The 27,937-nt window shown below is 37.1% G+C and overlaps 1 protein-coding gene across 4 annotated transcripts in view; it reads left to right on the top strand.

The window, feature by feature from the left end:
* Positions 1–27,937, top strand: part of NELL2 (neural EGFL like 2) — a 437,534-nt gene that overhangs the window by 150,432 nt on the left and 259,165 nt on the right. For all 4 annotated transcript variants that reach the window (XM_043886426.1, XM_043886435.1, XM_043886442.1 and 1 more), the window contains 6 exons: positions 4,041–4,214; positions 4,301–4,397; positions 7,292–7,364; positions 7,535–7,617; positions 9,104–9,232; positions 10,950–11,052. In XM_043886426.1, coding sequence (XP_043742361.1) covers positions 4,041–4,214; positions 4,301–4,397; positions 7,292–7,364; positions 7,535–7,617; positions 9,104–9,232; positions 10,950–11,052 — 659 coding nt within the window. The remainder of the gene's footprint in view (positions 1–4,040; positions 4,215–4,300; positions 4,398–7,291; positions 7,365–7,534; positions 7,618–9,103; positions 9,233–10,949; positions 11,053–27,937) is intronic.

Below are 27,937 nucleotides of genomic sequence, written 5' to 3' on the forward strand. Positions count from 1 at the left end.
CAGAACTGATGGGAAGCTGAGGCACCAGAATTTGGAGCAGGCAATAAGCAAAGGTGCCCTGGCAGGCCAGCAAATAGGAAGCAAGGTGCAGAGTGACCTTAATATAGCAATTGGGATGCTGTGTCCTACTGGAATGCAGGGTCCTACTGCAGTGCGGGAGTCTCTCCTCCCTCTTCCTCACTGTGCTTCATCCAGACTCCCAGTCCCATGGAGGAGTGTCAGATTGCTAGAATGTGCCATAGGACTGTCTCTGGCTGTACCACAGGGGGGATTTGACCTTTACTTTTTTTTAAATTGATTTATTTTAATTGGGAGCTAAGTACGTTTTGAAGTGAAAAACAACCAATGTGTTTTATGTGTGCTGAGTAGTGTTCTGAGTGATTTCCTAAACTGACTCATCCCAGTCCTCATGGAAGTCCTTTGAGACAAGTGCAGTTAGTATCCTTGTTTTGTAGTTGAGTAACTAGATGAGGCACAGAGAGATGGAATAGCTTACTGTTGCCAGGAGGGCCACCAGGATGTTAACTGGAGGTCAGGCTTTAGGATTTGGGTGTTGAACCACACTGATCTGCTGAGGTGGTGGGAGTGGGGAGGAGGGCTTCCCACTTAGATGCCACCGAATGGAGGACAGGTGCAGTTTTGCAGATTAATAGTATTTATTAAATACTCACCACATGCCAGACACACTTCTGTTTCATATCATTATTTATTTTTTCTTTACTATATTTTTGTGTGTATTACATATCTATTTCATTAAAAAACTTGAGTGAATGATGCAGATAAAAATGTAAGTTTTGGTAAAATATTTAATTTCTTAAGGGTTGTTCTTGTTTGTAGAGCATAGTGTCAGCCTCTGTGCTATTAAGGATAATTTTAGTGCCTCAAGTTTAGGAATTCAATACAGGTACCTGTAGTATCTAGAGGAGGAGACCAGACCAACAGCAGTGGTAGAGTTCTTGCCTCTATGTGGTAAAAGAACAGAAGGTATATAACAATAGGGCAATGTGTTTGCTAATTTTATTTTCTTTTAAAATGCAAACACCTACCTATCATTATAGAATTCACTAGTTGAGTTGATTAAATAATGAATGCTTGTTTCCAAATAATAAGATAGAAAGGACTCTCTGGTTTCTTCTGTATCAAAACCCAAACAAATTGGTGTTTTATTTATCCTTAATAATTTCTACACATATTTTATATACTTGAATACTTAATTTTTTATCTTAACATGGAATTTTACTATATATGTGTGTAAGTAAGTATTACATTACAGAAGAAGGAGAAACTTCAGGGTTATAAAAATATTTGAGAGATTCTTCACATCCTTTCCCCCCAAGTTGTACTCCCCTGAGGTAACTACTGTTAACATTTTGGCATATATCCTTCTTGATTTTTTTTTTCTCCATACCCACACAGTTTTGTCAAACTAAATGAGATTCTATAGAGCTTTTATTAATATAATTAGTAATTAACTATGGCATTGTTCATGTCCGAATTTCATTCTTTCAGAGGGTGGTCTAATGTTCCAGGATATGGATTCCCCTATGAGTGTATGTTGTGGTTGTTCAGTCATCCAGTCATGCCCGATGCTTTGTAGCCGATGGATAGTTGGTATTTTATCGGATTTTTAGTTACAGTGACAGGACTCTCACATTTTTTCTTCTCTACTCTCACCAGCTTCTCTACTACTCTTTGGTTTCTTTTGCTAGTTTTTCCTCAAAATGTTAATGTGTCATTAACCTATTATAATTCCCTAGGTAATTCCAATGCCTTCATGGCTTTCAATATAGTTTATATGTTTATGACTCCCAATTCCTGTCTCCATATGAACCTGTCTTCATCTCAGACTTGTGGATCTAGCTGTCCTTCCTGCATGTCCTCTTGAATGTCCGTTCAGTTCAGTTCAGTCGCTCAGTCGTGTCCAACTCTTTGAGACCACATGTATTGCAGCAACCCAGGCCTCGCTGTCCATTGCCAACTCCCAGAGTTTGCTCAAACTCATGTCCATCGAGTCGGTGATGCCTTCCAACCATCTCATCCTCTGTCATCCCCTTCTCTTCCTGCCCCCAATCCCTCCCAGCATCAGGGTCTTTTCCAATGAGTCAACTCTTCGCACTGATGTTGAATGTCCATTAGGCACTTTTAACATAACATACATATGTTTAAAAGTTGATTCAGTTATCCTGTTCTTTCTTAATTTGAGAATGCCCTGATTTCTTCTTCATTTCTGAAAGATAATTTTGTTGGGTATATGATTCTAGGCTGATAGTTTTTTCTTTCTTCACATGAATAATATTTTGCCACTTCCTTCTGGCTTTCATTGTTTATTTTAGGGAATTCATGACCATTCTAATTTTTTTTTCTATACATAATTGTCAATTTTTTTTCTCACTACTTTCAATGTTTTTTTCTTTATGTTTAGTTTTCAGAAGTTAAATTTGCACAGTTAAGTTTGCACAGATTCTTGAATCTGTGAGTTTATGTCTCTTACCAAATTTGGAGAATTTTCAGCCATCATTTCTTCAAGTACTTTTCAATTTCACCTTCTTTCTCCTCTTTTATGGACTCTGATTATAAAAACGTTAGATCTTTTGTTTTAGTCTCCCAGGTCTCTGAGACTGTTCCTTTCTTTTCAGTCATTTTCTCTCTACTGTTCAGATTGGATAGTTTTTGTTCTATCTTCTAGTTACCTGATTCTTTTTTGATCCCCTCCATTTTTGCTGTTTAGCCCATCTCTTGAGCTTTTTATTTCAGTTATTGTATTTTTTCAGTTTTAAAATCTTCTTTGGTTCTTTATTTTGTCCTTCTATTTCTTTGCTGAGGCTGCTTCTTTTTTTTTTTTTCATTTGTTTCAAGTGTATTCAAATGTTTGTAGTTGCTCTTTTTAATCAATGCTTATTTAAAATCTTTATCAAAGCTTATTTAAAATCTTTATCAATTATTTTAACATCTCTATCACCTTGTGGTATTGATATCTATTGATTGTCTTTTTTCATTATATTTGAGATCTTTCTGAATCTTGGTATGACATTGATTTTTGATTGAAGCCTGGATATTTCTGTATCATATTTCCAAACTTGGATTGAAACCTGGTTATTTTTGTATAATGTTCTAAGGCTTGGATCTCATTTAAGCTCCATATTTTATCAGGTTTTTCTGACACTGCTCTGGCAGAGGCTGAGTGGGTGTCATCTTGTTACTTCCAGGTGGAACTAGAAATCCAAGTTCCCTACTTGCCTTTGGTTGACAGTTGAGGCAGAACTTTTATTATTTCTGGATGGGGGAGTGGAATCTCCAACTCTCCCCATGGTCTCTACCAGACACTGTGGTAAGGATGCTGTCGTCACTGCTGGGTGATGGTGAAAGTTCTGACTCCCACCAGGCCTCCTCTGAGAGGGCAGTATGCTTTGTTACTAGGGATGGAACATGGTCTCCACTGATGCCATGGTTCATCTCATTAACCTTGGCTGATAGGGTTTAAATTCTTGGCTCTCCTTGGCTTCTGCTGACACCACTCTGGCAGAGGTGTTGCTCATGTGATTCCTACCTCAAAAGACTGGAATTCTAGCACTTCTCCTTTGCTGATTTGTTTGGGGATAGAATCACAGCTTTTCCTGTGATGCTTGGCTGGAGTAGAGTGATTGTTCTCTAAAAATGTTCCTCTTTATGGGCTTCTCCTTTTTTGGTATTTTAGCTAACAAGACTAGGCTTTTGGGAGGAATTGTTTTGTCCACATCCATTGGTATTTTCAAGTTACTGATTTCTTCAGTTCCAAGACTGAGATCTATGAGGCAAAAAGAATACCCAGTACATTGACTACTCTGTTGTTACTTGGGCCCTGAGTTCCCTAGTGTTTGTTTTTTTTTTCTTTTCCATCTCTCAGATTCTTCTTATTGCATGTTTTATGATATACTGTTTAGTTGTACTTACTGGGAGGAATAGGAAAAGTATCTCTATCCCATCTTTTTGGAGACAGAAGTCATGTCCATCTTTTTTGAACTTTGTTTTCAATGGGCCCCATGTGATTCTTCTCTGTGCAGGTACCTGGAACTGGAAAGCAGCGGCCATCGGAATGAAGTCAGACTTCACTACCGCTCCGGCAGCCACCACCCTCACACGGAAGTGTTTCCTTACATTTTGGCTGATGATAAGTGGCACAAGCTCTCCTTGGCCATCAGTGCCTCCCACTTGATTTTACATGTCGACTGTAATAAGTAAGTGAAGTGTTCTCAGTTCAGGAAACGGAAGAGTCTAAGAAGTGATGGTTAATACATATTACTTATCTGATTTTTTTTTGTAGAATATATGAAAGAGTTGTGGAAAAGCCTTCCACGGACTTGCCCCTGGGCACTTCATTTTGGCTGGGACAGAGAAATAATGCACATGGATATTTTAAGGTATATTTTGATTAATATAAAATGTAAATACAAATGCTTTCTAATGAGCTTCTAATGAGTTTTGCATTTTATGGTGTAAGCAAAATAAATAGATTTGTATAGTTTTTTTCCTATTGGTGTCTATTTCTGTTTTATTTTTTTAACACTGATGTTTTATTTAGCTGGCCAACTCTATTCTCTTTTATTTTTTTTCTTAATGAATTTGACCTTTAGATATGACAGATGATCAGTCTCTCAATGCTCAATCAGGGCAGTTAACATATTCTTGAAATTAGGCATTCAAAGTAATAAAAATCTAAAATGTTTATATACAAATAAACTCTCCAATTTTGAAATATAACCTTTGATGATACTTTTACAGGGATGTTAATAATAGAGGTTTAAAACTTTTCAATATTCATTATTCATAGTCTCCTTGTACTTCTGAAAATGAGAAAGGAGTACATATATTAATATGTGCACAAATCTATCAAATCTAGAAAGCAGTTATAATTGATATCTTTTTCTTGTTGTCTATTTAGAGATATACTCCATAGAATTGCATCACAGCAGCTAATGGACATCCCATTTAACTCTGTATTTTAAGGATGAGGAAATAAGGTTCAGAAAATTGCTTGACTGCCAGCTCATAGTGTCATCATTTTCCTCCAATGATTCTGACACTACCTATCATACAGAAGTTATTTATTAAAAGATGATAAGTGATGTGTCTAACTTATGGATTCCTAGGTAGAGAAGGTACAAGTAGTTTGAAAATTGTATTCTAAGAAAGATTTGTAAACCTCAAAAGATGTTTTCATTTACTTTATTAAAGAATATTTTTTTTGCTGACAATGCAAGAGACTTTACTGAGAAGAGTTGCCCTGGCAGAGAGCATGAGCGTAAGGGAATCCACATGGCTCACAGTTTTGGGTTTTATGGTGATGGGATTAGTTTCTTGGTTGTCTCTGGCCAATCATTCTGACTCAGGGTCTTTCCTGGTGGCACATGCGTTACTCAACCAAGATGGATTCCAGTGAGGAGGTGGGACATGTGGTGTCTCCTTTTGACCTTTCCTGACTTCTGTGGTAGTCCAGTGTTAAGAATCCATCTTCCAGTGCAGGGGACATAGGGTGCCATCCCTGGTCATGGAACGGAGATCCCATACACTGTGGGGCAGCTAAGCCCGAGCACCACAACTAGAGAGAAGCCCAAACGCAGCAACCAGGACCCGAAGCAGCAAGATAAATAAATAAATACCTTTTTTTTAAAAACAGGTGTTTTTAAAACTTACTTAAACTGTTATCTGGAAACCAGGTGCTTTGAATATGTTATTTCATTGAATCTTAGTCTTGTTGCAGGGCCTTTTAAAAAAAATCTCTTTTACACATGCATAAAGCTGTTCAGAGAGGTTAAGTAACTTGTCCAAAAGCAGTCATGGGGACTTGATCCCGTGTTTGCAAATCTTGAAAAATCAGTACTCTTTTCCCCCGTGGTGTGCTAAGTCACTCAGTCGTGTCCAACTCTTTGCAACCCTCTGGACTGTGTGTGGCCCACCAGCTTCCTCTATCCAAGGGATTCTCCAGGCAAGAATACTGGAGTGGGTTGCCATTTCCTTCTCCACTTTTTCCACATATAAAGGATAGCAAATTTGAGCTACAGGTATCAAGTGTCCCTTCTATTTAATCATGGCAGTCTTTCCCCTGGAGCCCAATGTGGCCTCAGAAACCTTCTCACACATCAGTTTTGTGTAATTCTCTAGAGTTGGGCATTGCACCAACCATAGAACTGTACATGGTAGCCTTGCTTTCATTTTGATGATTTCGGATGATAGGAGATTGTTATATACAGGTTGCTTCCCTAATCCAAACCCCAAACAAACAATAGATACAACAGTTGCTATGCAGTATACTTAAATATTTATAATTTAAACTGACACTCTTTTTGTACCATGCTATTAATCTGATTAAATATGTAGAAGATATATAGGCAAGGATTTGACTGGTAAATCTTTGCAGGTACATCAAAATTGTCTTAATAATATATTGGTACTATGGTCTTGGTCACCTCTGTCATTAAACATTCTGTTTGCATTTTTCAAAGGGAGAAAGTGAAATATTAGTTAAAATATATAAAGATGATGAAGGAAGAAAATGTAGTGATGAATGAAAGGGACGTATTGAGTGTCTGATGAGGTCGATACCTTTTGGCTATTGCTTTGAGAATCTTGTGAACTGGAAGCTAATTATATCTTAATGAGGAAGGATGAATGTAAATTTCACATATAAACATGTGATGTGAACTTCTATGTAAAATATGTAATTTCAAGTTGGCATTTTAAAAAATTTCATGCTAAACTTTCTGTATTCCCAAGGACTCATTACTCAGTCTTGCTGTAGCTGTTTAATAAACATCTTGTCCTTTTTAAATTGAAGAATTCACTTTAAAAGAACCAACCGAGAAATGAGAAATACTCAAATAAGTATTGTTCTTGTGACTTAGTTTTTCTCTTTTCTTCTTGATGATTGTAGTTAACTCAAAATTGATATCAGTTTTACTGTTGCTGAAACCTGAAGTGATTTTCAGGTTGATTTTTAAAGGTCATTTTCGAGCATTTCTTCAGGCTAACTAAAAATAGCTTCCCCAAACACATGACTATTGCCTCTTAATTATATCTTGACATTTAATCTTAAGGGTTTAAAAATATTATCAATAAGAAAGTACATGGGCAATCATCTATTTTGCCTGATGTTTTTCTTTCCCTTTGGTTTGAAGTCAAAGCCATGTATTCAAAATATTTTTTTCAGGGACTTCGGTGAGTCTATCCTGTAATGTTTCCCTTCATGAACTTGACTATTGAACATAATTTGGGTAGATGAAAGTAATACATCTTTTTCAAAATTTTTCACACACAGGGCATAATGCAAGATGTGCAATTACTTGTCATGCCCCAAGGATTTATTGCTCAGTGCCCAGATCTCAATCGCAGTAAGTCCATTAGTTCTCTCACTATGTAATGAAAAGTGTGCTTCTTGCTTAATTTTGTCCAAAATGTCAGTTTGCAATTGGAGTTCTCATATATTAGTTGTCAACATAGACTTAACCAGATTGAACTCCTTATAAATATAACTTGACCGATGCGGTGTTTGTGATTCTAGCCTGTCCAACGTGCAATGACTTTCATGGACTCGTGCAGAAAATCATGGAACTGCAGGACATTTTAGCCAAAACATCAGCCAAGGTAAAAGCTCCTTAGAAATAGAGTGTGGGGGAGTGGAGCTCAGATCCTTGAGGTTTCCTACAGTTTCTTTTATAACCACAGTTGTTCACCTTTGAGATTTTTCTTGTCCCCTGAACTGAATCAAAATTCCTGCTCAAGGAAGGGGCTTATAAATATTCAAACCCAAGCCATCTGTAAAACAAATGACTCAGTAAATCAAGAATGAGGCAGATTACTTGGTTTTTACACTGCTTACTACAATAGGATTTATTGTTTAATTTAGTTTTTATTATTATTTAGGTTTTTTTTTTGCAAGGAAGGAGGCAAGAGGACATTGTAAACAATATGGACCTTAGAATTATGTCAGGGAAATGGTCCCACAAAAGCTTTCTACCATTGTGTTACCATTGTAGAATCACTGGCTGTCTTAACCATGTGTCAAATTTACCTGTAGTTTCACCAGGCTGTTGTCATGTTGCATAGCAGATACTGATGACCCAGAAGTTATATTGTATATGGATGATTTGTTGCTGACAAATGTAAAGTCTAAAATTTACGTTTGCACTTGAGCAAACATAGCCATGAAATTAAACATTTTTAAAAATGGAAAATGCTTCTCTGTATTGTGTATGATGTGATTTTGACTTAGACTTCTTTTCTGTTTTATCATAAGTCATATAGCATATTTTGCTCTGCTCCCCTACACCCCACACGCAGAGTGAAGTGAAAGTCACTCAGTCGTATCCGACTCTTTGCGACCCCATGGACTATACAGTCCATGGAATTCTCCAGGCCAGAATACTGGAGCGGGCTGCCTTTCCCTTCTCCAGGGGATCTTCCCAACCCAGGGATTGAAGCCAGGTCTCCCGCATTGCGGGAGGATTATTTACCAGCTGAGCCACAAGGGAAGCCTCCCCCCGACCCCACTCCACCACACTCACAAAGGCAGGAGGCAAATTTACTACAAGAAGAGGAGAAAAATCCTTTCTTTTAAATTAAAGGCTTAAGTCATTTGCAACAACATGGGTGAACCTACAGATTATCATACTAAGCGAAGTAAGTCAGAAAGAAAGACAAATACCATATGATTTCACTTATATGTGGAACCTAAAATATGACAGAAATGAACTTATCTATGAAACAGAAAAAGACTTACAGAAATTGAGAACAGACTTGTGGCTGCCAAGGCAGAGGTGGGTGAGGGAGGCATGGATTGGGAGTTTGGGATTAGCAGATGCAAACTATTATATAATATACAGAATGGATAAACAATAAGGTCCTACTGTATGGCGCAGGGAACTATATTCAATATCCTGTCATAAACCATAATGGAAACAAATATGAAAAAATAAATTAAAGCCTTAAGTATATTTATAATAGATAGTTGATGAGCATAGCCATCGTTAGTGCTATTCACCCAAAAAGCGGTCAGATGCCTGTTGGAGTGTTTTGCCTTTCTGCGTCGCTGGAATGCTGAACAATACAAACCCCTTCCTTTGTACCACAGCTGTCTCGAGCCGAGCAGCGAATGAATAGATTGGACCAGTGCTACTGTGAAAGGACTTGCACCATGAAGGGAACCACCTACCGAGAATTCGAGTCGTGGACAGACGGCTGTAAGAACTGCACATGCCTGGTATGGCTTCTGCTGGAGTTCAGACTAATAGAACTCAGATGCCCCTACTCTTTAAAAATGTATTAAACCAATGTCATCATGAAAATTTCAAGACCCATTTCCTCAAAACACAACACTAAAGAGCCAGCAAACCCAGTCAAATCTAAAGAACCGTGTATTGCATTATTAAAGACACTTTCTAGCTTATAAAGATTATTGTGGTTTAAGAATGCTATAAAGTTTTAAGTTTATTGTCCACATGTGAAGTTAATGATTTAAATTGGGTCAGTAAAAGGATTCCCAGAGGATTCTATCCTGTTATCCTTAACTTTTCCATGTTTTTATTAATGCATTTTGATAAAACTAAATGAAATGCAACAGGAAATACTGTGACCAGATTTGGCTGTATAAATAAATAATGGAGTCTAAATAAGCTTTAAAAATTTACTAATACAGTGGAATATAAACTATAACGTTTAAATAAATATGATTTCTTGAATTGTTCACTAATTAGGTAGAATGGTTAGAAAGTCTAGTTGCTCAGTTGTGTCTGACTCTTTGCAACCCCATGGACTGTAGCCTACCAGGCTCCTCCATCCATGGATTTTCCAGGCAAGAGTACTGGAGTGCATTGCCATTTCCTTCTCCAAAGGATCTTCCCAACCCAGGGATCGAACCCAGGTCTCCCACATTGTAGGCAGACACTACCCTCTGAGCCACCAGGGAAGTCCCAAGATGGAAGGTAGAATGGTTAGTGTGTTATTATTTCAAACATAGAAGTTCATTTTCAAAGAAAAGTTCAAAATGAGTTTGGTTTTGAACTTTTAAACTCCACATGGACTATTTGTGAGAACTGGTTGGCTGTAAAGAAGTCAGAGGTCTAAAACATTTTTTCCCAAGTTCATCTAGTTTACTCAAAAGTGGGACATCATGATGTTAAGAAGGTCAAAGTTAGTGGTGAAATAATGGTCCATGTGCGTGTGTGTGTGCAGGCTTTGTCTGATTTCTATTTGGAAACGTATTCCTACCAAAATTACATTTCACAAATAGAGTAAAACCTTCACAACTTGTAAAATGGGTGCCAAAAATCAAATTGAGTAAGATACAAGATGTAGTGTGGTGAAGTCATAGTCATTTTTGGGGAAAAGACTAGAAAAGCAACTAAACTACCTGGGTGTTCTGGGTGACCTTCAGGAATCAAATTCCCTGAGGTACCCTTTAGGTTGGTACCTCTTATGATGATCGTCAGTGTCCGTTCACAGTGGTGGTGTGTTTGAGCTCAAATATCCCTGTGAGGATTTTTGCATCCTGAAACTGGGTCTCCAGCATGGCAGCTGCTATTCCAGAAATATTGTCTGTTGATGCTCATTTTGTGAGTCATCTGGGGAGACAGGAGTACCCCAGGCTGGCTCTCAGCCTGCTGTTTCCCTGCCGCTGGTGTCCTTCCTTCAACCCCTGTCCTCATCACCTCACAGTAGGAGGTGAGACCTCTAGCTTAGTTGCTGAGCAGAAGATAGGGTCAACCACCACCTGTGTGATGACCCAACTTGTGTTACTGTGGGTCTCTGTATTTGGATTTTACTGTAATTTTACTGTAAAATTATGGTTTTACCAAAGAGAATAGTGATACTTATGACATTTTACGTGAAGAATTTAAAATTTAAGAAACAGCTTAAAAAATACTTGAAAACTACCAACTGCAACTTGGAAATTCTTTAAAATACTGTTTTCTTCTCAGAATGGAACCATCCAGTGTGAAACTCTGATTTGCCCAAATCCTGACTGCCCCCTCAAGTCGGCTCTCGCATACGTGGATGGCAAGTGCTGTAAGGAATGCAAATGTAAGCATAACTTTTGTGGTGAATACTTTCTTGGCAAAACTAAAGCTTTGTATTAATAAATATTCACCCATCATTGGTTTAATCTGGGTAAGCTAAATAGCTTTTAGAAATGATGAAAATAGGAGGAATCCCTTCTGTATTTTCGTTGGGCAGTTCTTTTCCACTTAAAAATGTTGTACTTGTATTCTAGCAAGAAAATTTTTCTTTGAGGAATCTATTCTGTTTAGTGACATTAGTAGCAAAGATATATAATCAACTTAGTAGAAGACATTTCTCTAATTAACAGTGCTTGATACAAATACCTCCCAATTAGGTTAAGAATAGTCCACACTCAGCCAAGATAACCAAGAAAATCCATGATATAAATTGACCTATACAAAACTCACTATCAGTCCAAACCACAGAAGTGCACATGGTTATAGAATAATTGTCCAGTGTGGATGGCCATGGTCTTAATTCACAAAAAGATGCTCATGCCACTGAATGAAGAAGCTGCCTGACTTTTAGCATCTGTTGTATACAGTTCACTTTCGATGTCTGAAAACGCTCTTTGAATCCATAGCTATCATTAAATGGATTCTATGCAATTTATTTAATAACAGAAAACATTGCATCTGTATTATTTATACTTTAACAGTTGCCTCAAGTCCTTGTTAAAAGTAACAGTTGAAACTTAGCCTTTTTTAAAAAGCCAAGAAATAGTATCATATGAAACCTGGGTTGTCATAAAATTTGTAGAATATATAGGGGTATGTAGAGTTAGTGTTAGTCAGTCAATTGTGTCTGACTCTCTGTGACCCTATGGACTGTAGCCTGCCAAACTCCTCTGTCCATGGAATTCTCCAGCCAGTAATACTGCCATTCCCTTCTCCATGGGATCTTCCCAACCCAGGGATCGAACCTGGGTCTCCTACATTGCAGGTGGATTCTTTACTGTCTGAGCTGTCGGGAAAGCTCAGATAAGGCTACATAAGTGCCATCTAATCTTACACATGTGTGTACACACAAGATAGAAAGAGAGGAAGAGTAAGGAAGAGGGAAGAAGAGGGGAGAAAAGTAGGAGCTACTTTTTCCAGGGTTTTTTATGCTTACCTTGCTCTGCTGACATTGCCTTACCTCACTCTTCCCTACGTAGGGTGCTCCTTCTGGTGAGAGTGACAAGTTATTAGAGAAAAATCAGGAAGTCACTTCATAGTTCACTGATTTAATTCCCCCAGGAGCTTATTTATATTTAATTTTGTTAAACTTTACTTTGAACCAATCCATTTCATGAGAGTGTATTAACCTCGTCATCTAGTGTATTAACCTAGTGTATGAACCAGGAAGGGTTATATATGTGTCACTAGCTAATTTCCCTGGTGAGGGGTAATCTGGGTTCTTCCTTGAAGTTGTATTAATAATGAAAAGCTTGTACCAACATTCTGCAGTTTTCTTTGTAGATGCTTGGAGGTAGAAAGAAGAAGGGTCCTCTATAGGACTTTATATTGGTAACATGACAGTAGTAGGAATCAGTTTTTGCTTTTCTTTCTTTTCTCTTTTCCACTGATACTTCTATATTGTTACCTGTGAATGTGATAGATTTGCATTAAGTGATATTGATTTTATTAGAAACAGGCTGATTGAAATAATGAACCATCATGATAGATGAATTAGTCAGAAGTTGTAAATTTTAGTTCTGATTTTACCACTTGTCTCTGTTACCAACATTAAGCTGCCTATTAAATCAGACTATGCTTGAAATCTTCTTCAAAATAATGTAGTTAGATAGACTTAATGAAATGGTAAAATATTTTTAAATTCATTAATGCAAAGTGCTTCTGGCAGACTGGTGTTAGTGATTGGAAATCAGTTGGATTTCCTATATAAAATAGTGAAAGCTGCAAATGAGTGACCAGTGAGAGGACCACAGTGTCACTAGAATTTGAGTCTTTCATTTCATATTGCTGAAAAATAATGACTAAGTGACTGTCTTTTTGGTCATGTTCAGTGATATGAGTGCCATGGAATATAGAGAATTTGTGTCCCAATATTGAGCTGGCATGCTATTTTTAGTAAATACCCATAGAGTTTTTTCCTAAGAGAAATAAGTATTTAGGTCATATGGTAAATATTAGAGATAATTTAGGATTGTGTCTCCACATGCACAAATTTTTTCATTTAGAAAATAGAAATACATAACTTCCTATTGAGTAAATTTATACATGATATAATTTATCCTTTAAAAAGTGTACAATTCAATATATTTTAGTATGTCTATAAGGTTGTTCAACCATCACCACTACCTAATTCCAGAACATTTTCGTTGTTCCAGGAAGATACCCTCTAACCATTAAGAATCGTTCTGTCCTTCCCTCTTCTGCTACTCCCTGGCAACCACTAATCTACTTTCTGTTCTTATTCTGGGTATTTCATATGAATGGAATTAAACAATATCCACATGCATAAATTTAAAAACAGTCACCAAAATGTTTCTGGAAATGTTCTCCTGAAAAGTTTTGCAAAAAAAATATTCTATAAAGGATAAATAATACTTAAAATAAATTTAATAATAGTTAGCTGACTTGTTTACATAGTTCAGACTTTCATATGTGCTAAAAGTAGGAGAAGCCAATGGTTAGGTGGATCTACGATGTTCTGTGTGTGTGTGTTTTACTGTTATATATGAGGGGAACAATATCATTTTCCTATACTAATTTCCCCAGTAGAATCAGTGTTATAATTTATGAGAACTTAATTTCAGTGGAATATGAATTCTATGTGTTTTACTTTTCAGAACACAACCATAGCCTTCCTCTTTCACAGTGCGCTCAATAAATCTTTAAAACTCTTTTGCTCAAGAGCCTCTTTAATGACATAGAATTAACAAAATACATTCTTTAGTGAGAACAGTTTAAAGAGATGAATCATTTATTGTTTCTAAAGCCTTTGGAAGGTAAAACATGTAGCCTAACACTGAATGTTAGTCTGCCAAGACTGAAACGAACACCACCAGTACATGTGGCCAGTCATTTTCGGTGTTCTTTATTTAATGCTTTCGGCCTTGCTTAACCAAAGTTGTTTGTGCAACACTGGGCAGCCCTGTTTTGTAGCCTGCTCTATATGTTTCCTCTGTAACTTCAGCTCTAGCCCTTTATCCAAATATAAATACTGTTGAATAGTAGGAAGGTTGTTATTTTGGGAGAGAAGTCAGAGAGAACCAAGCCTGTCACAGATCCTTATTTGAATCTACATAAGCAAAGGGGCTTAACTTTTATTCCCCTCCATGGTGGAGTTAGGATGAAATCCAAAGACAGGACTGCATCGATGCCAAGCCATTAACATGTTACTAATCACAACTATAACAAAGTCATATCTCTTCCTCAGGTTGGAAGGCACGTCCTTTGCTCCCCAGTCGATCTTTATAACAACTGTATAAAGTAGGCATTATCTCCATCTTCCTAATTAGCAGGATTACATGACTTGTCCAAGAAGACACTTCTAGTTAGATGTTCCAGAGAAATTCTGTCTGAAAGTGCCATGCTTTGCCAGCCTACTTCCCTCTTTAAAAGCATCCTCTCTAATTAATCTCCGTTATCTACCTTCATCGACTGGAAACTGAGCTTACCATACAAAGGCCATTAGGGTCCTGGCTAAGTCTAGGTGAAGTTACAAAGTAAGCAGTTTGCCTTTGGCCACTTATCTTCTCCCCTTTCAGCCACCACCGCCATACTGTTTATTCCAGTCACAGGCTCTCAACTAGTCAATAGTAAGATTGACACAAATTCAAGGAAGCTCTAGAAAATGTAACTGTACATTTGTACAGTAAATGTAACTGTGTATATTAGTAAACATTTTGGGTGACATTAAATTTAAAATAGGATGAGGTCAAACTAATTACAAGTACATAAAATCTCAATCCACTTAAAAAATTATCAGAAAATAATCCATTACAATTCTAGGAGATAGAAAGCTGCTAAAATCACTGAACTTAGAAAAAAATTTAAACTATTTTGTGCATTCATTTATTTTATTTCGGTGGACTGTAGAATCAAGTTTGAATACAGAGTACTGCTTCACAGCAAGGTGATTCATGAATACAGAGAAGCAGAAGCAAATGAGAACTAACGTAATGTCTTTTGCAGAAAAGGCTATGTTTTAATAAACAATAATTGGGAAGGCAGATTTCCTCTCCATTTCTAGAAAGGCAACAAATACAGGAAATGTGAATGTGACCATCAAAATTGGTTGGTGCTTGCTTGTAGCCATAGTTATTTTATTTGGTTTTTTCTCAGATGACATATCTATATGAATAAATTATAATAATTGTTTTGGTTGAATAAAATCAGAGTTGAATACATAATCAGTTCAGTTCAGTCACTCAGTCATGTCTGACTCTTTATGACCACATGGACTGCAGCACACCAGGCCTCCCTGTCCATCACCAACCCCCAGAACTTACAAAGGCTCACGTACATCGAGTCAGTGATGCCATCCAACCATCTCATGCTCTGTCGTCCCCTTCTCCTCCTGCCCTCAATCTTTCCCAGCATCAGGGTCTTTTCCAATGAGTCAGTTCTTCGCATCAGGTGGCCCAAGTATTGGAGTTTCCACTTTAACATCAGTCCTTCCAGTGAATATTCAGGACTGATTTCCTTTAGGATCTGGTTGGGTCTCCTTGCAGTCCAAGGGACTCTCAAGAGTCTTCTCCAACACCATACTTCAAAAGCATCAATTCTTCTGCGCTCAGCTTTCTTTATAGTCCAACTCTCACATCCATGCATGACTACTGGAAAAACCATAGCTTTGACTAGATGGACCTTTGTTGGTAAAGTAATATCTCTGCTTTTTAATATGCTGTCTATGTAAGTCATACCTTTTCTTCCAAGGAGCAATCATTTTTTAATAACATGGCTGCAGTCACCATCTGCGGTGATTTTGGAGCCCAAGAAAATAAAGTCTCTCACTGTTTCCATGGTTACCTCATCTATTTGCCATGAAGTGATGGGACCAGATGCCATGATCTTAGTTTTTTGAATGTTGAGTTTGAAGCCAACTTCTTCATTCTCCTCTTTCACTTTCATCAAGAGGCTCTTTAGTTCTTCTTCACTTTCTGCCATAAGGGTGGTATCTGCATATCTGAGGTTATTGATATTTCTCCCGGCAGTCTTGATTCCAACCTGTGCTTCATTCAACCTGGCATTTCTCATGACGTACTCTGCATATAAGTTAAATAAGCAGGGTGCCAATATACAGCCTTGACATACTCCTTTCCCAGTTTGGAACCAGTCTGTTTTTCTATGTCCAGTTCTAATTGTTGCTTCTTGACCTGCATACAGATTTCTCAGGAAGCAAGTCAGGTGGTCTGGTGTTTCCATCTCTTTGAAGAATTTTCCACGGTTTGTTGTGATCCATACAGTGTTCTGTGTTGATTAGACATCGTACAGTTTTCAACTTAAAACACTGTCAGTTTAGGTAAAATGGACTTACCATTCCTATTGAGTGGTTAAGCATGTGGCTTATAGAGTTAGATTTTCTGGGTTTGAGTTCTGACTCTCCTGCTTATTAGCTTATTAGCTGTGCAGCTTTGGCCAAGTTACTTTACCTCTCCCTGTCTCAGTTTCCTCATTTGTGATGTTATATCTAAGGGTTGGTGCAAGGACTGAATGAGTTGTAAAGTGCTTAGAACAATGGCTCAGACGGTAAAGCGTCTGCCTACAATGCGGGAGACCCAGGTTCGATCCCTGGGTCGGGAAGATCCCCTGGAGAAGGAAATGGCAACCCACTCCAGTTTTCTTGCCTGGAAAATCCCATGGACTGAGGATCCTGGTAGGCTACAGTCCATGGGGTCGCAAAGAATTGGATACGACTGAGCGACTTCACTTCACTTCACTTAGAACAATGTTAGCTATTATTCCTGTTTTTATGAAAAAAAATCATTTATATTTTTATTTATATTTTTATTCAATCTAGTGAAACTATCTCATTTGGTTATAGATCTTAAAACTGCCCAGGACCTAGAGATCTTCAGAACTGCAGTTTGCTTTTGTTGAGGTAAATAGGGGCAATGTAAAACACGAACAATGAAGTTAGGGAGGTTAAATGACTTTTCTGAGATCAACTATTTTGTAATGCAAGGTTATTTTTTTCCCCAAATTCTGTTCTAACATACAGTACTACTATCTTCAAGACCATTCCTCCCTCAGTATTTTGGGTGGGCCTTGATCAGGGTTGACACTTGGAACCAATGCATTATGTGTTTTTTGGTATTTGGCTTTTGTTTAAACTCACGTTTGTAAGATGCATCCATATTTTTTGCATGTAGATGTTGATTTTTCATGTTTATTGCTGTGTGTGTTCCATTTGTGTTACTATATCACAGTCCAATCTGTTATTGAAGAGTGAGTCAGGTGGTTTCCAGTTTCTGACTCTATAAATGTCCTTCTGTAAACGTGATGTACATGTTTTTGGTGTCATGCGTGCCGGATGGATATATACCTTAGAATTGTTTGGGAACACAGTAAAGCCGTTTTATTTTACAACAAAACTGTTTGACACTTTGGCAAAATTGTTTTGCCAGTTTCCCAAAGTGACCTTTCTAGTTTGCGCTTCCACTGACAATGTATAAACATTCCATTTGCTCCACAATCTCACCCACACTTGACATTCTTGGTCTTTTTAATTTTAAGCATTATGATAAATTATATTTATACATCATATTGTACTGTACTTCAAATTTGCATTTCCCTGACAACTAGTGAAAGTGAGCAAATTTTCATATATTTGTGGACCAATTTCCTTAATTTTAAATAATAGAAAATAAGAGTAGATTTTTAAATACAAATAAGCACAAACATTTCCCCAAAGATCATTTTTCTTTTTCTTTTTTTGGCAGGAGATGTTAGGTTGGGTGGTTTGATTCTTTTATTTTCACATTAGTATGCAAATATGGATGATCTAGCTCTCTCACTTAAAGTGAATAGCAAAGTAGGGACTAAATGACTATCACTCAAGTAATTTGGTTTTTTTTTTTAAAAAGTAATGACAGGAATGAAACTGACTCAGAGACTTTTAAACATGTGAATATAAAGAGAAGGAGAAAAAAAGCAATGGTATATAATTCACCAAGAATCTCTTTGTTCTTTAAAAAAAAAAGAAACACATAATTTATATAGGTGACATTAAAAGAGAAAATAATTTTGGAGCAACATAACCAATAAACTTAGCTGTGTCTAAAGTAATTCTGGAAGCATGGGAAATATGCAATATGCATTGGAGGTTCTCATGCATGAACACAATTATAAATTAGTTCTCTTTTTAGAACCAGAAGGGGCTATGTGACCAGAATGCTAATGCTGACTTGGGGATCTATGCAATAACGAAAAAGGTAGAAATAGCAATCAAGAGGAAGATGTGTTGTTTTACATATCACATGCAATATTTTTGGAAAGTTTCCTGAATCTCTGTAGTTATTAAGGAATAGTATGTCAGCAAACAGTTGAAAGAGCTTAGTGCTAATGGTGTTGCTATAAATCATGTGCATGGCCTTGGTTTGAATTGTCTTTTCTCATCAAAATTACCTGAATTTAATATTTAAAATAGTATTGACTAAATCATGGAATTAATACCCTTTCCTAATTATACAGGTATGTGTGAAAAATGGGCAAAAAAATAGTTCACTTGTGTAATACTTAGTTAAGGTCATTGAGCTTGTGATAGGAAATATTTTCACTAAAGACAAATAGCTAAGTTTTATTAAAGAGAGATCTCATTTCTCTTTAATAAAGATAATCCTGTAGGCTTCCTGAACACCATCATTAATTTTGTGCTGATATTTTTTCATAAACTCTTCAAACAAGTGTTTGGCATCCTGCTATCTTTTAGACATTTTAAAAACTGATAAATGTCACATCAGTGGAAAAAATACTGAACTGGCAATATATTAGTAAGCAAGAATAATTAACAATATAGCCTTCAGATTAATGACTTCTGAGACACCACATGATACATTTTAATGATCTTTAGAAAAAATGAAAAATCTTTTGTTAAGTAGTCAGCCAGCAGAGCTGACATGCCAGGGAAATAGAGGGCAGGATTACAGGATGATGGCAATGTCATAGCAATTTGCTGCTGTGTTCTCTACTCCACAGTCCTGAGATGTGTGACTCATTCTCTCTTCCTAATCCTACCACAACACTTTTAATGTCTTAACTAAAATAATGATGCATACAGTAAATATTCAATCCATCTAAAAAGATGTAACATAAAAAGTAAAAATCGCCCTGCTCCCCCCACCGCTGAGCTTCTAGTCCTCGCATGTCAATCCAGAGAATTTTCGATGAGTCCACTCACATATGCATGTGTAGGCTTTTCATGTACAGTAAATGATGTCATACATCTTCCTGTACTTTGATCTTGGAGATGTTTCCTTATCAACAAACGTTTAAAAATGGCTGCATAGTACTCCGCTGTATAATTTATCACAATGTAATTTCTTCCCCCTCAAAGGATATCTTGATTGTCTTCAATCTGTTTTTGCTGTTTTTCTTATGAAAATCAATATTGTGGGATGTCACACATGTATAATCTTGGAGTACTTTTTTACCCCTTTATATGGTAAATTGCTGAGAGTGGCATTGCTGGGTCAGAGACTGTGGCACTTTTGAATATTGCCAGCTCTTGTGCTAAAGTTATTTTCTTGCTCTGAATTACAAAAAGCTGGTGCCGCCTGTTTTTCCCTTCTAGTAAGGAGCACTTGGTGGCAGCGCTGAGGGAAAACTGAAAACACCGCTTTTCTCTGAGTGTCATGAGTTCTTTAAAAAGAGCATCAGGGACGTTTTTCTTTTTCCCAAGCAACCTTGACAAGGTAATATCAATTCATGGGAGATTCCTCCATGAAAGATAGTCTATAAAAGCCTGAACTTTATTGTTTTACCACAGACAACATTCTCTGGTGAGCTGATAAAATTAATTGCCATTCTACATCTTTGGTAAATTCTGTAGATAGCATGAGAATATATTGAATTTACTTATTTTTCCTGAAATGAAAGTGGTTTTCCAGAAGACATAACGCAGGTACAGCCCTCTGATTTTGAGGCATTATACTGTGCCTATTTAATCATGTTTTATTTTAAAATAATAGAGAATACTCAACCTCTAGTTCTTCACTCTGAATTGTAATTTCTCTTCATTATTAAGGTTCTTGAATAAATGTATTTTGTGGATTTTATTATTTTTCATGCCCCATTACATTTTCTCAAAAGAATGTCCCTGCCCATCTAATGACATTGCTTAAATGGCCTAAAACTCTTCAGAAGAAAGCTTTATGCAAATTTGTCTGTAATAATAATTAAATCAAACTGTCTAGCACAGCTCTAGGAGAATAAAAATGGGACTCTTTAGGTGATTGGAAAGCTCGTCCTTCTTAGTAGTATAAGGCTTTGAAACAAGTGAGAGGATTTCAGATTTATACCAAAGCAAAAGATCCATAATCTGGATATCATTCATATGAGACACAATTTAAGAGAGAAGAAAAAACACTTATCTTAGGCAGAAAATGCAGCTTCTTATCTACTGTGTTGTTAGGTAATTGTTTTAAAAATGAGCTTATTTTCTTCTGAGAAGAGATCAAACAAAAGAGCAGTTTGAAATCAGAATAGGGAAAAATAAGGTATATGCAATTTAAAGCATCTTACCAGTTGATTTAAACAGTTATGTTGAAAGTAGTAAGTCAGGAAGACCAGCTGCATAATAGAGGGAAGTAGACGTCAGAGTGCCCATTGGAGAACAAAGCCACAACTCCCACCAACCCCAAGAGGAAGGACAAAGCAGCAACTCAGCCGCCTCAGCCTCTCCAGTGGATGCCTTGAATACTGTGTGTGGCCTGTGCCCCCTGGCACATATTTACAGACTGTGTAAAATTAGTATCGATTAAAAATTAGATTTAGAAAACACAATGATATTAGAGTTCCGTGTGAGGAAGGGTCAGTAAGGAATTCTCTTTCAGTTTAGAGACGCTTGTGATAAAGTACAATTCAGGTGCCTTTCTTTTTGTACAAATGCCCTTAATTCAAAACTATTTCACTATTAAAAATACATATGAAATCATATGAAATTGCTTTAAAAGTTGTTACTGGAGTTGGTGGTGGTAAGAATAGAGCTGCATTCAACTCAGAAAATTATAAACTTGTAAAATATCTCTTCTTTGGAATGGTTGCTATAATCCCTTGGCCTGCTACGAAAATATTCTATCCACATTATATTCTAGAACCTTTGCCTAGATTTTGCTTCTAAATCGCAACAGCTGCTATTTACACTCCCTTCACCACAGTTGCTGGAATGTTGCCTCTATTGAGGAACTGGATGTATGGTCTCTGGAATTGGAGCAACACCAGGTTTTTGGGATTTGATGTTCAGATCTTGGCCTTATTGTTTGTTTTATAATTTAGTTACATTGTTGGTATAAAAACATTTCTAGGCTGGCTGACTTCAGCGTGGCCCTCAATTATAAATATTATTTCAAACTGTAAAGGCATGTCTCACAAACACATATACAACAAACTCAGCAACTTAGGAAAGAGAATTTTATGTCTCCACAGCATAACAGATCATATGCAGGTATAATATTTATGATTGTAACTGTTGTCAAGTGACCCCGATGATCCGTGGTACATACATTCGTAATTTTTGCGGAGACCTGAATTTTAATTCAACAAACTGTGAGGGCTGTGTACAGGAATACATCACTTAGCTCAGTGCTTCTCAAATTTTAATGGGAATATGAATCACCTAGGGATCTTGTTAAAATGAAAATGATGATTCAGTCGTTCTGGAGTGCAGCCTGAGAGTTTGCATTTTCAGCCAGTTCGTGGGTGATGCTGTTTTGGGGAACACACTTTGATTAGCATAGATTTAATTATTGGTTGTGCTTTCCTGGTTGTTTAGATGCTTGGTGGAGCTTCATTTTTCTGTCTTGGAAAACAAGTATGTAGTAAGGTCTCTGAATATATGTTTCCGGATTTATTTTTTAAGCTGACATTTATTATTTTCTGAGTATGAAAATTTAACATAAATCATCCTGTTGCCTCTCATAATGGTTTCCCATTTACAGATGAGGAAAGGAAAGGTCAGAGAGGTTACTTCACTTGCTGAAGATAATATAGCCAGTAAAGTGGCAGCATTGCCATTGAGCACATGCAGTGTTTCTCCTGTACTGCCTCATGGGATGTGTAACATATTTCATTAATGGAAGTATAAAATCAGTATGAATAGAGAGGTAAGAAAAACTTAGGATGTTCCAGAGGCAGCAATTATGTGTTAAAATGATATGTAAATACTTAGGAAATACAATATAGCATTTATTTCTATATGCAGTAAAAAGGAGAGAATGATCAAATGTCAATTATCCACTCTATTCATTACTAAAATGAAGTGTCTTGTCTGTTATGGGAAACAACTTTTCATTGCTTTGTAGTATCTCCTATGCGGGACAGAAACTGTTGATCCTGGTAGTTCAGAAAGAGAGATCTTAAAAGCAGATGTCTTCTGGTTGGATTTTTATTTGATTTTGGCAAAGAACAGGAAAAGTACTTTGAATTCAAACTTTTAAGTGTCTACGAAAAGATCCAGACCTACCTGGATTATTGACTGGAATTTTTGAAAGTCTGTGGTCATGGAGAATTCTTTATCCTTAGTCCCCCAATTTTTTTTTTCTTTTTGAAGTTTTCTTTGCATTTTGTAAATTAAATGAGGTCCTTTCCTAAATATTTTTGGTGGAACAATCCACATCAGTCTGATTTCCTAGGCCTTTAGTAACTTTCGAAGTCTCATAAGTTATCTAGCTTTAGTTTTGTCCGGTTGTTATGCTAAGATGAATTGTGCTTTCTTAATGTTAAACTGTTTTCATTGAACTTGAAACTATTCGTGCCCCCTCACCCCACCCCCACACTGAAGTCTTTGGTCTTTTTATTCTAGGTCTTGTAAGAACAAGATTAATAAAAGCAACCTAGTATTAGAAAACTTGAGAACAAAACTTTCCATCAGCTTGAATTCCCTTTTCTCTCTTGCAGAAATTCCGTGATTAATCCATGCCTTAGAATTGTGCTCTATGTCACTTGATTCCTGGGGTTATTTCAACGATGGTGGTCCAAAGGAGCTAAGTGAGCCTGCACAAACATACCTCATGGTGTAAAACCGAGTGTATGCAGATGGACTTGCATATTCTCTCAGCTTTTTTTCAACCTATTCAGATCTTTTTGACCAGTTTTAGGTCCTCATAGTTTATGGTATCATTTGTAAGAAGACATGAAAGAGGAACTTTTTTTTTCCCCTGGAGTTGTTATTGTTAGATTTGGGAAGCTAATTCTTTATTATATTTGGAGGAAGAGAATAAAAGAGCAGTGGGTAATACATTCTTTTCACACTGTCTAGTGGGTAAGTGTCATGTCCTTAAACCAATAAAAATTTGTGCTTTTCTGATCACAAATGAGTTTATCTCACAGCAAGCAGTGTTAAGAATTTCTCATTTGTGTTTATGCCTATAGTCTACCTCCAGCGTTTCTCAGGCCCCGAATCTCAGAAAGGTCACTTTGATTTGTTGGTTGGGAAGGAGGGAGGGGGTAGTCTAGTATAGAACAAAATGAACATTGTACTTGTTCACTGATTTATTTCATCTATTAATGTCCCTTCGGACCAGGATTTTTAAATGCTGTAGGGCTTGGAGCAGGTGAGGCGGGGGGAGACAGTCAGCTGAATGTGGAATGGAATTGGATTAACTCTCCTGGCTGAGTTTACCATATGCCCAAGAATGAGTTTAGGAGCTGGAGAGCTTGGAGTAATCCTAGAAATAGTAATATGTGGATGGTTGCTCTATGCATATGGAAATTGTGTGAAATAAAGGTGAAATTATATGTCTTGCTGCTGTAGCTCTCTCTTTATAATTTTCATTCCTTTGAAAAATAGTTATTAGGTACCGCCTACGAATTAGTTTCTGCTTGACACTGGAGATAGAGTGATGAACAAAATAAGATTTGTCTCTGCCCTTGTGAACCTAATAATCAAGTTGGGGAGACAGACATTAATCATCTTATAATCAAGTATGCAGTACACTGTTGCAGCAGTGAGATGTTGATAAAGTACCTGTAGTGAGTGAAATTCATCTAGCATGGAGATCAGAGAAGGCATCCTTTAGAAAATTATGTTGAATTGAGATCTGATAAGTAAATAGCATTACACCAGTAAAGAGAAAAAGGAAGAAATGTTCAGGCTGAGAGAATTTAATGTGCAAAGGCTCTGTGTGTGGAGATAGGATGTTGTGAAAGGAGGCTGATGTGGTTAACGTGCAGACATGCGACTGGAGAGGAAAGAAGGACTGGAATAAGGAGTTTTATTTCTATCTCAAGGGCAATGGAGTGCAAGTTACATATGATATTTTACCTGTTTTTGCAGTTATCCAGAGAAGAGATGATGGTAGCTTCATTAAGTAGAAGTGATACGTGTTTATGGTAGAGCCAATGGGATTTTCTGATGGCTTGATATGGGTGTGAGTTAAAAGAGAAGAGACAGGATGACTCAAGTTTTTGGATTGAGAAAATAGGAGGATGGAGTTGCTTGCTGTTGGCTAAGATGAGATGATTGCTAATTGAATCAGATTTGGGAGGGTTGCTAAAATCAAGACTTCAGTTTAGATGTGATTTGACAGATGTGTTAGCCATTTAAATGGAAATGTAGACAAGCAGTTATATTTGAGTCTGAAGTTTGGGACAGAAGTCAAAAGTAGAGCTAAGAAAAAAAAAAAAGTAGAGCTAAGAATCAATCTGAATAGTTGAATTTTTTCCTATGTTTGTTGACAATTTGTGTTTATTTTTTGAATTAATTTTTATCTACATTGTCCACTTTAAAATTCGGTTCTTCGTATTTTTGTTTCATAACAGCTCTTTTTATAATATAACTCCTGTTAGGTATGTTGCAAACATATTTTCATAATGTTACTTCTTCTATTTAGTGTTTTCTAACGTGAAGAAAATTTAGAATTTTATGTAATTGAATCTTCTCATCATGCTAAAAAGGCCTTCTCCTCTTTTTATTCATAAAAAATATTTACTTTATAATCTCCCAATGGCTCCTTCTCCTTCAGGTTTAAACAATCTGGGATTTATTTTGTGAACCGGAGGTAATAATTCTAACTTTCCCAAACAAGTTAAACAATAATTTCAGTATCATTTGTTGAATAAATATTTGTCTACTGATTAACATGCCACTTTGTATTATATAAAGTGGAAGTGTTAGTCACTCAGTTGTGTCCAACTCTTTGTGACCCCATGGACTGTAGCCCATCAAGCTCCTCTGTCCATGGAATTCTCCAGGCAAGAATACTGGAGTGGGTAGCCATTCCTTTCTCCAGGGATCTTGCCAACCCACGGATCGAACCTGGGTCTCCTGCACTAAAGATGGATTCTTTACTGTTTGAGACACCAAGGAAGCCCATATTATATGAATATTTACATATTTATATGTATTTAAGTTTGTTTCTAGAATTTCTATTTTCTATTAATCTATCTCATGGTACTGATTCTACAGTATTTTAATTATTGTAGTATTGTAGCATGAGTTTTTATTTAGGAAAACCATCATTGTTCTTTCTAAAAACTTCCTTGGTTTATTTTCGATCATTCATGCTTCCAGATGACATTTGCATATCATGAAAATTACCTGTTCCTAAATGGTTTTCAAAACTCAGTCATGTGTGCGTCTGATTCTGCTATCTATTTTTGTGATAATCCTTTGGCAGATACCACAGAAAATATTCTGTGGTTGTTTTTTTTTTTTTTCTATGTATTACTGAGAGCAGTTTCATGGTTTAAGATTTGCAGAATTTCAAAGCTGGAGTATTTTTGGGTGTTGACAAGTTCAAGGGTATGGCTATGGTGATAGTGCTTAACTGGTGAAGGAATGAAATTTGCTGTATTCCAGGAGGCAAGGAAACTTAGTTTCTAGGTATTGAGTAGATTTTCTAAAGACCTTTAGAAGTTTCCCAAGACAAAGTGGAGAAATAGATTGTTTTTTAGGCTCTGATAACTCCATCATAGGCAGATGACACTAGAGGAGGTAGTGGTGGAGAGGGATGGAAAAAAAGGAGGATGGATTCATCCACAGGATGAATGTTTTGGAAGAAACACTTCCTTACTATCACAGGCACACATGTGGTGTTGGAAAATGAAAAATCTAAATGACATGGTTCCATAGAAAGAAAAAATTATCCTTACCCAAAATCTAGGTTTCAGTCAGAGGAGGGAAGTGAAGGGAGTATTCTGTGAGGTGCTAGATTGTAAAGGATATATATAGACAGTGGTTAAGATGGAGGATCGGAAGCCCTGTGGATCAGTTGGGTTTAGCTTTGTAGCAAAACATCCCCAAACTCAGTTTCTTAAAGCAATAGTTTTTGATAGGTTGGAAATCTAGACTGGGCCCCTGGGCTTTCCGTTTTTCCTTAATTTGGTTAGTCTAGTCTTGGCCAGGCTTGCTCATGTTATCTGTAGTTAGCTGGTGGGTTAACTTGGTTTAGGATGGCCTCACATTTTGTGCCTGGATAATGGGAGTCTCTTTCCATGTCATCTTTCAACATAGCAGGTTAGTCTAGAGTTGTTCATCTGATGCTTTCAGATTTCTACATCCAGGCTTGCCAAGTCTTTTGAAACCTAGGCTAGGAACTCAGCTGAATGTTGTTGAACACTGTTACTTCTACGGTGCATTTTATTGGCCAGGTCAAGTCACAAGGCAATTGTGATGATGGAGGACCTGTAAAGTTACTTGGAAAGGAACATAGAAATGGATCAGAAAATGATAGTCATTTCTGCAGTCTTCATTACGCTGGAAAGATGACTTGAAGGGGAAGGAAATCCAAAGAGGTATAAGGATGAGAGCAAGAGAGATGTATCTGATTATTGCTTTTAAATTGTGGTCAAGAATGAAGGGATGTGAAGTATAGTGGACTTCACTGAACTCAAGGACTCTATTCTTGCTCTGGCATTAACTTTCAACACTGGTACAGCTTGCATGCATTCTCAGTGGTATCAGGAACTCCGTAAAACTAGCAGTCCACCACCATGGCTGAGATAATTCCTGATGGAAGAAACAGATGGTATGTAGTTGTTGTCTAGTTGCTCAGTTGTGTCCAACTCTTTGCTACCTCATGGACTTCAGGATGCCAGGCTTTCCTGTCCTTCATTGTCTCCTGGAGTTTGCTCAAACTCATGTCCATTGATTCAGTGATTCCATTCAACCATCTTATCCTTCGTTGCCCTCTTCTCCTCCTGCCGTCAGTCTTTCCCAGCATCAGGGTCTTTTCCAGTGAGTCAGCCCTTTGCGTCAGGTGGCAAAAATATTGGCGCTTCAGTTTCAGCATCAGTCCTTCCAATGAATATTCAGGGTTGATTTCCTTTAGGAAATGGTTTGACTGGTGTGATCTCCTTGCTTTCCAAGGGACTCTCAAGAATCTTCTCCAGAACCACAATTTGAAAACATCAGTTCTTCAGTGCTCAGTCTTCTTTATGGGCCAACTCTCACATCCATACATGGCCAATGGATGGTATGGTGTGCATGCCCAGTTGCTCAGTCGTGTCTGACTGTTAGTGACCCCATGGACTGTAGCCCACCAGGTTCCTCTGTCCATGGGATTTTCCAGGCAAGAATACTGGAGTGGGTTGCCATTTCCTTCTCCAGGCTATCTTCCCAACCCAGGCATCAAACTCACATTTTTTTGTGCCTCCTGCATTGGCAGATGAGTTCTTTACCACTAAACCACCTGGGAAGCCCAGATGGTATGTTAGAGGCATGCAAGTTTTCTTTTTGGAGTAGTGATTCAAATAGAAAAAAAAGAGGACGGAAATATAGTGCCTTTAATGAAATTCTA

The sequence above is a fragment of the Cervus elaphus genome, chromosome 3 (genome assembly GCF_910594005.1).
Source record: "Cervus elaphus chromosome 3, mCerEla1.1, whole genome shotgun sequence".
Lineage (NCBI taxonomy): Eukaryota > Metazoa > Chordata > Mammalia > Artiodactyla > Cervidae > Cervus > Cervus elaphus.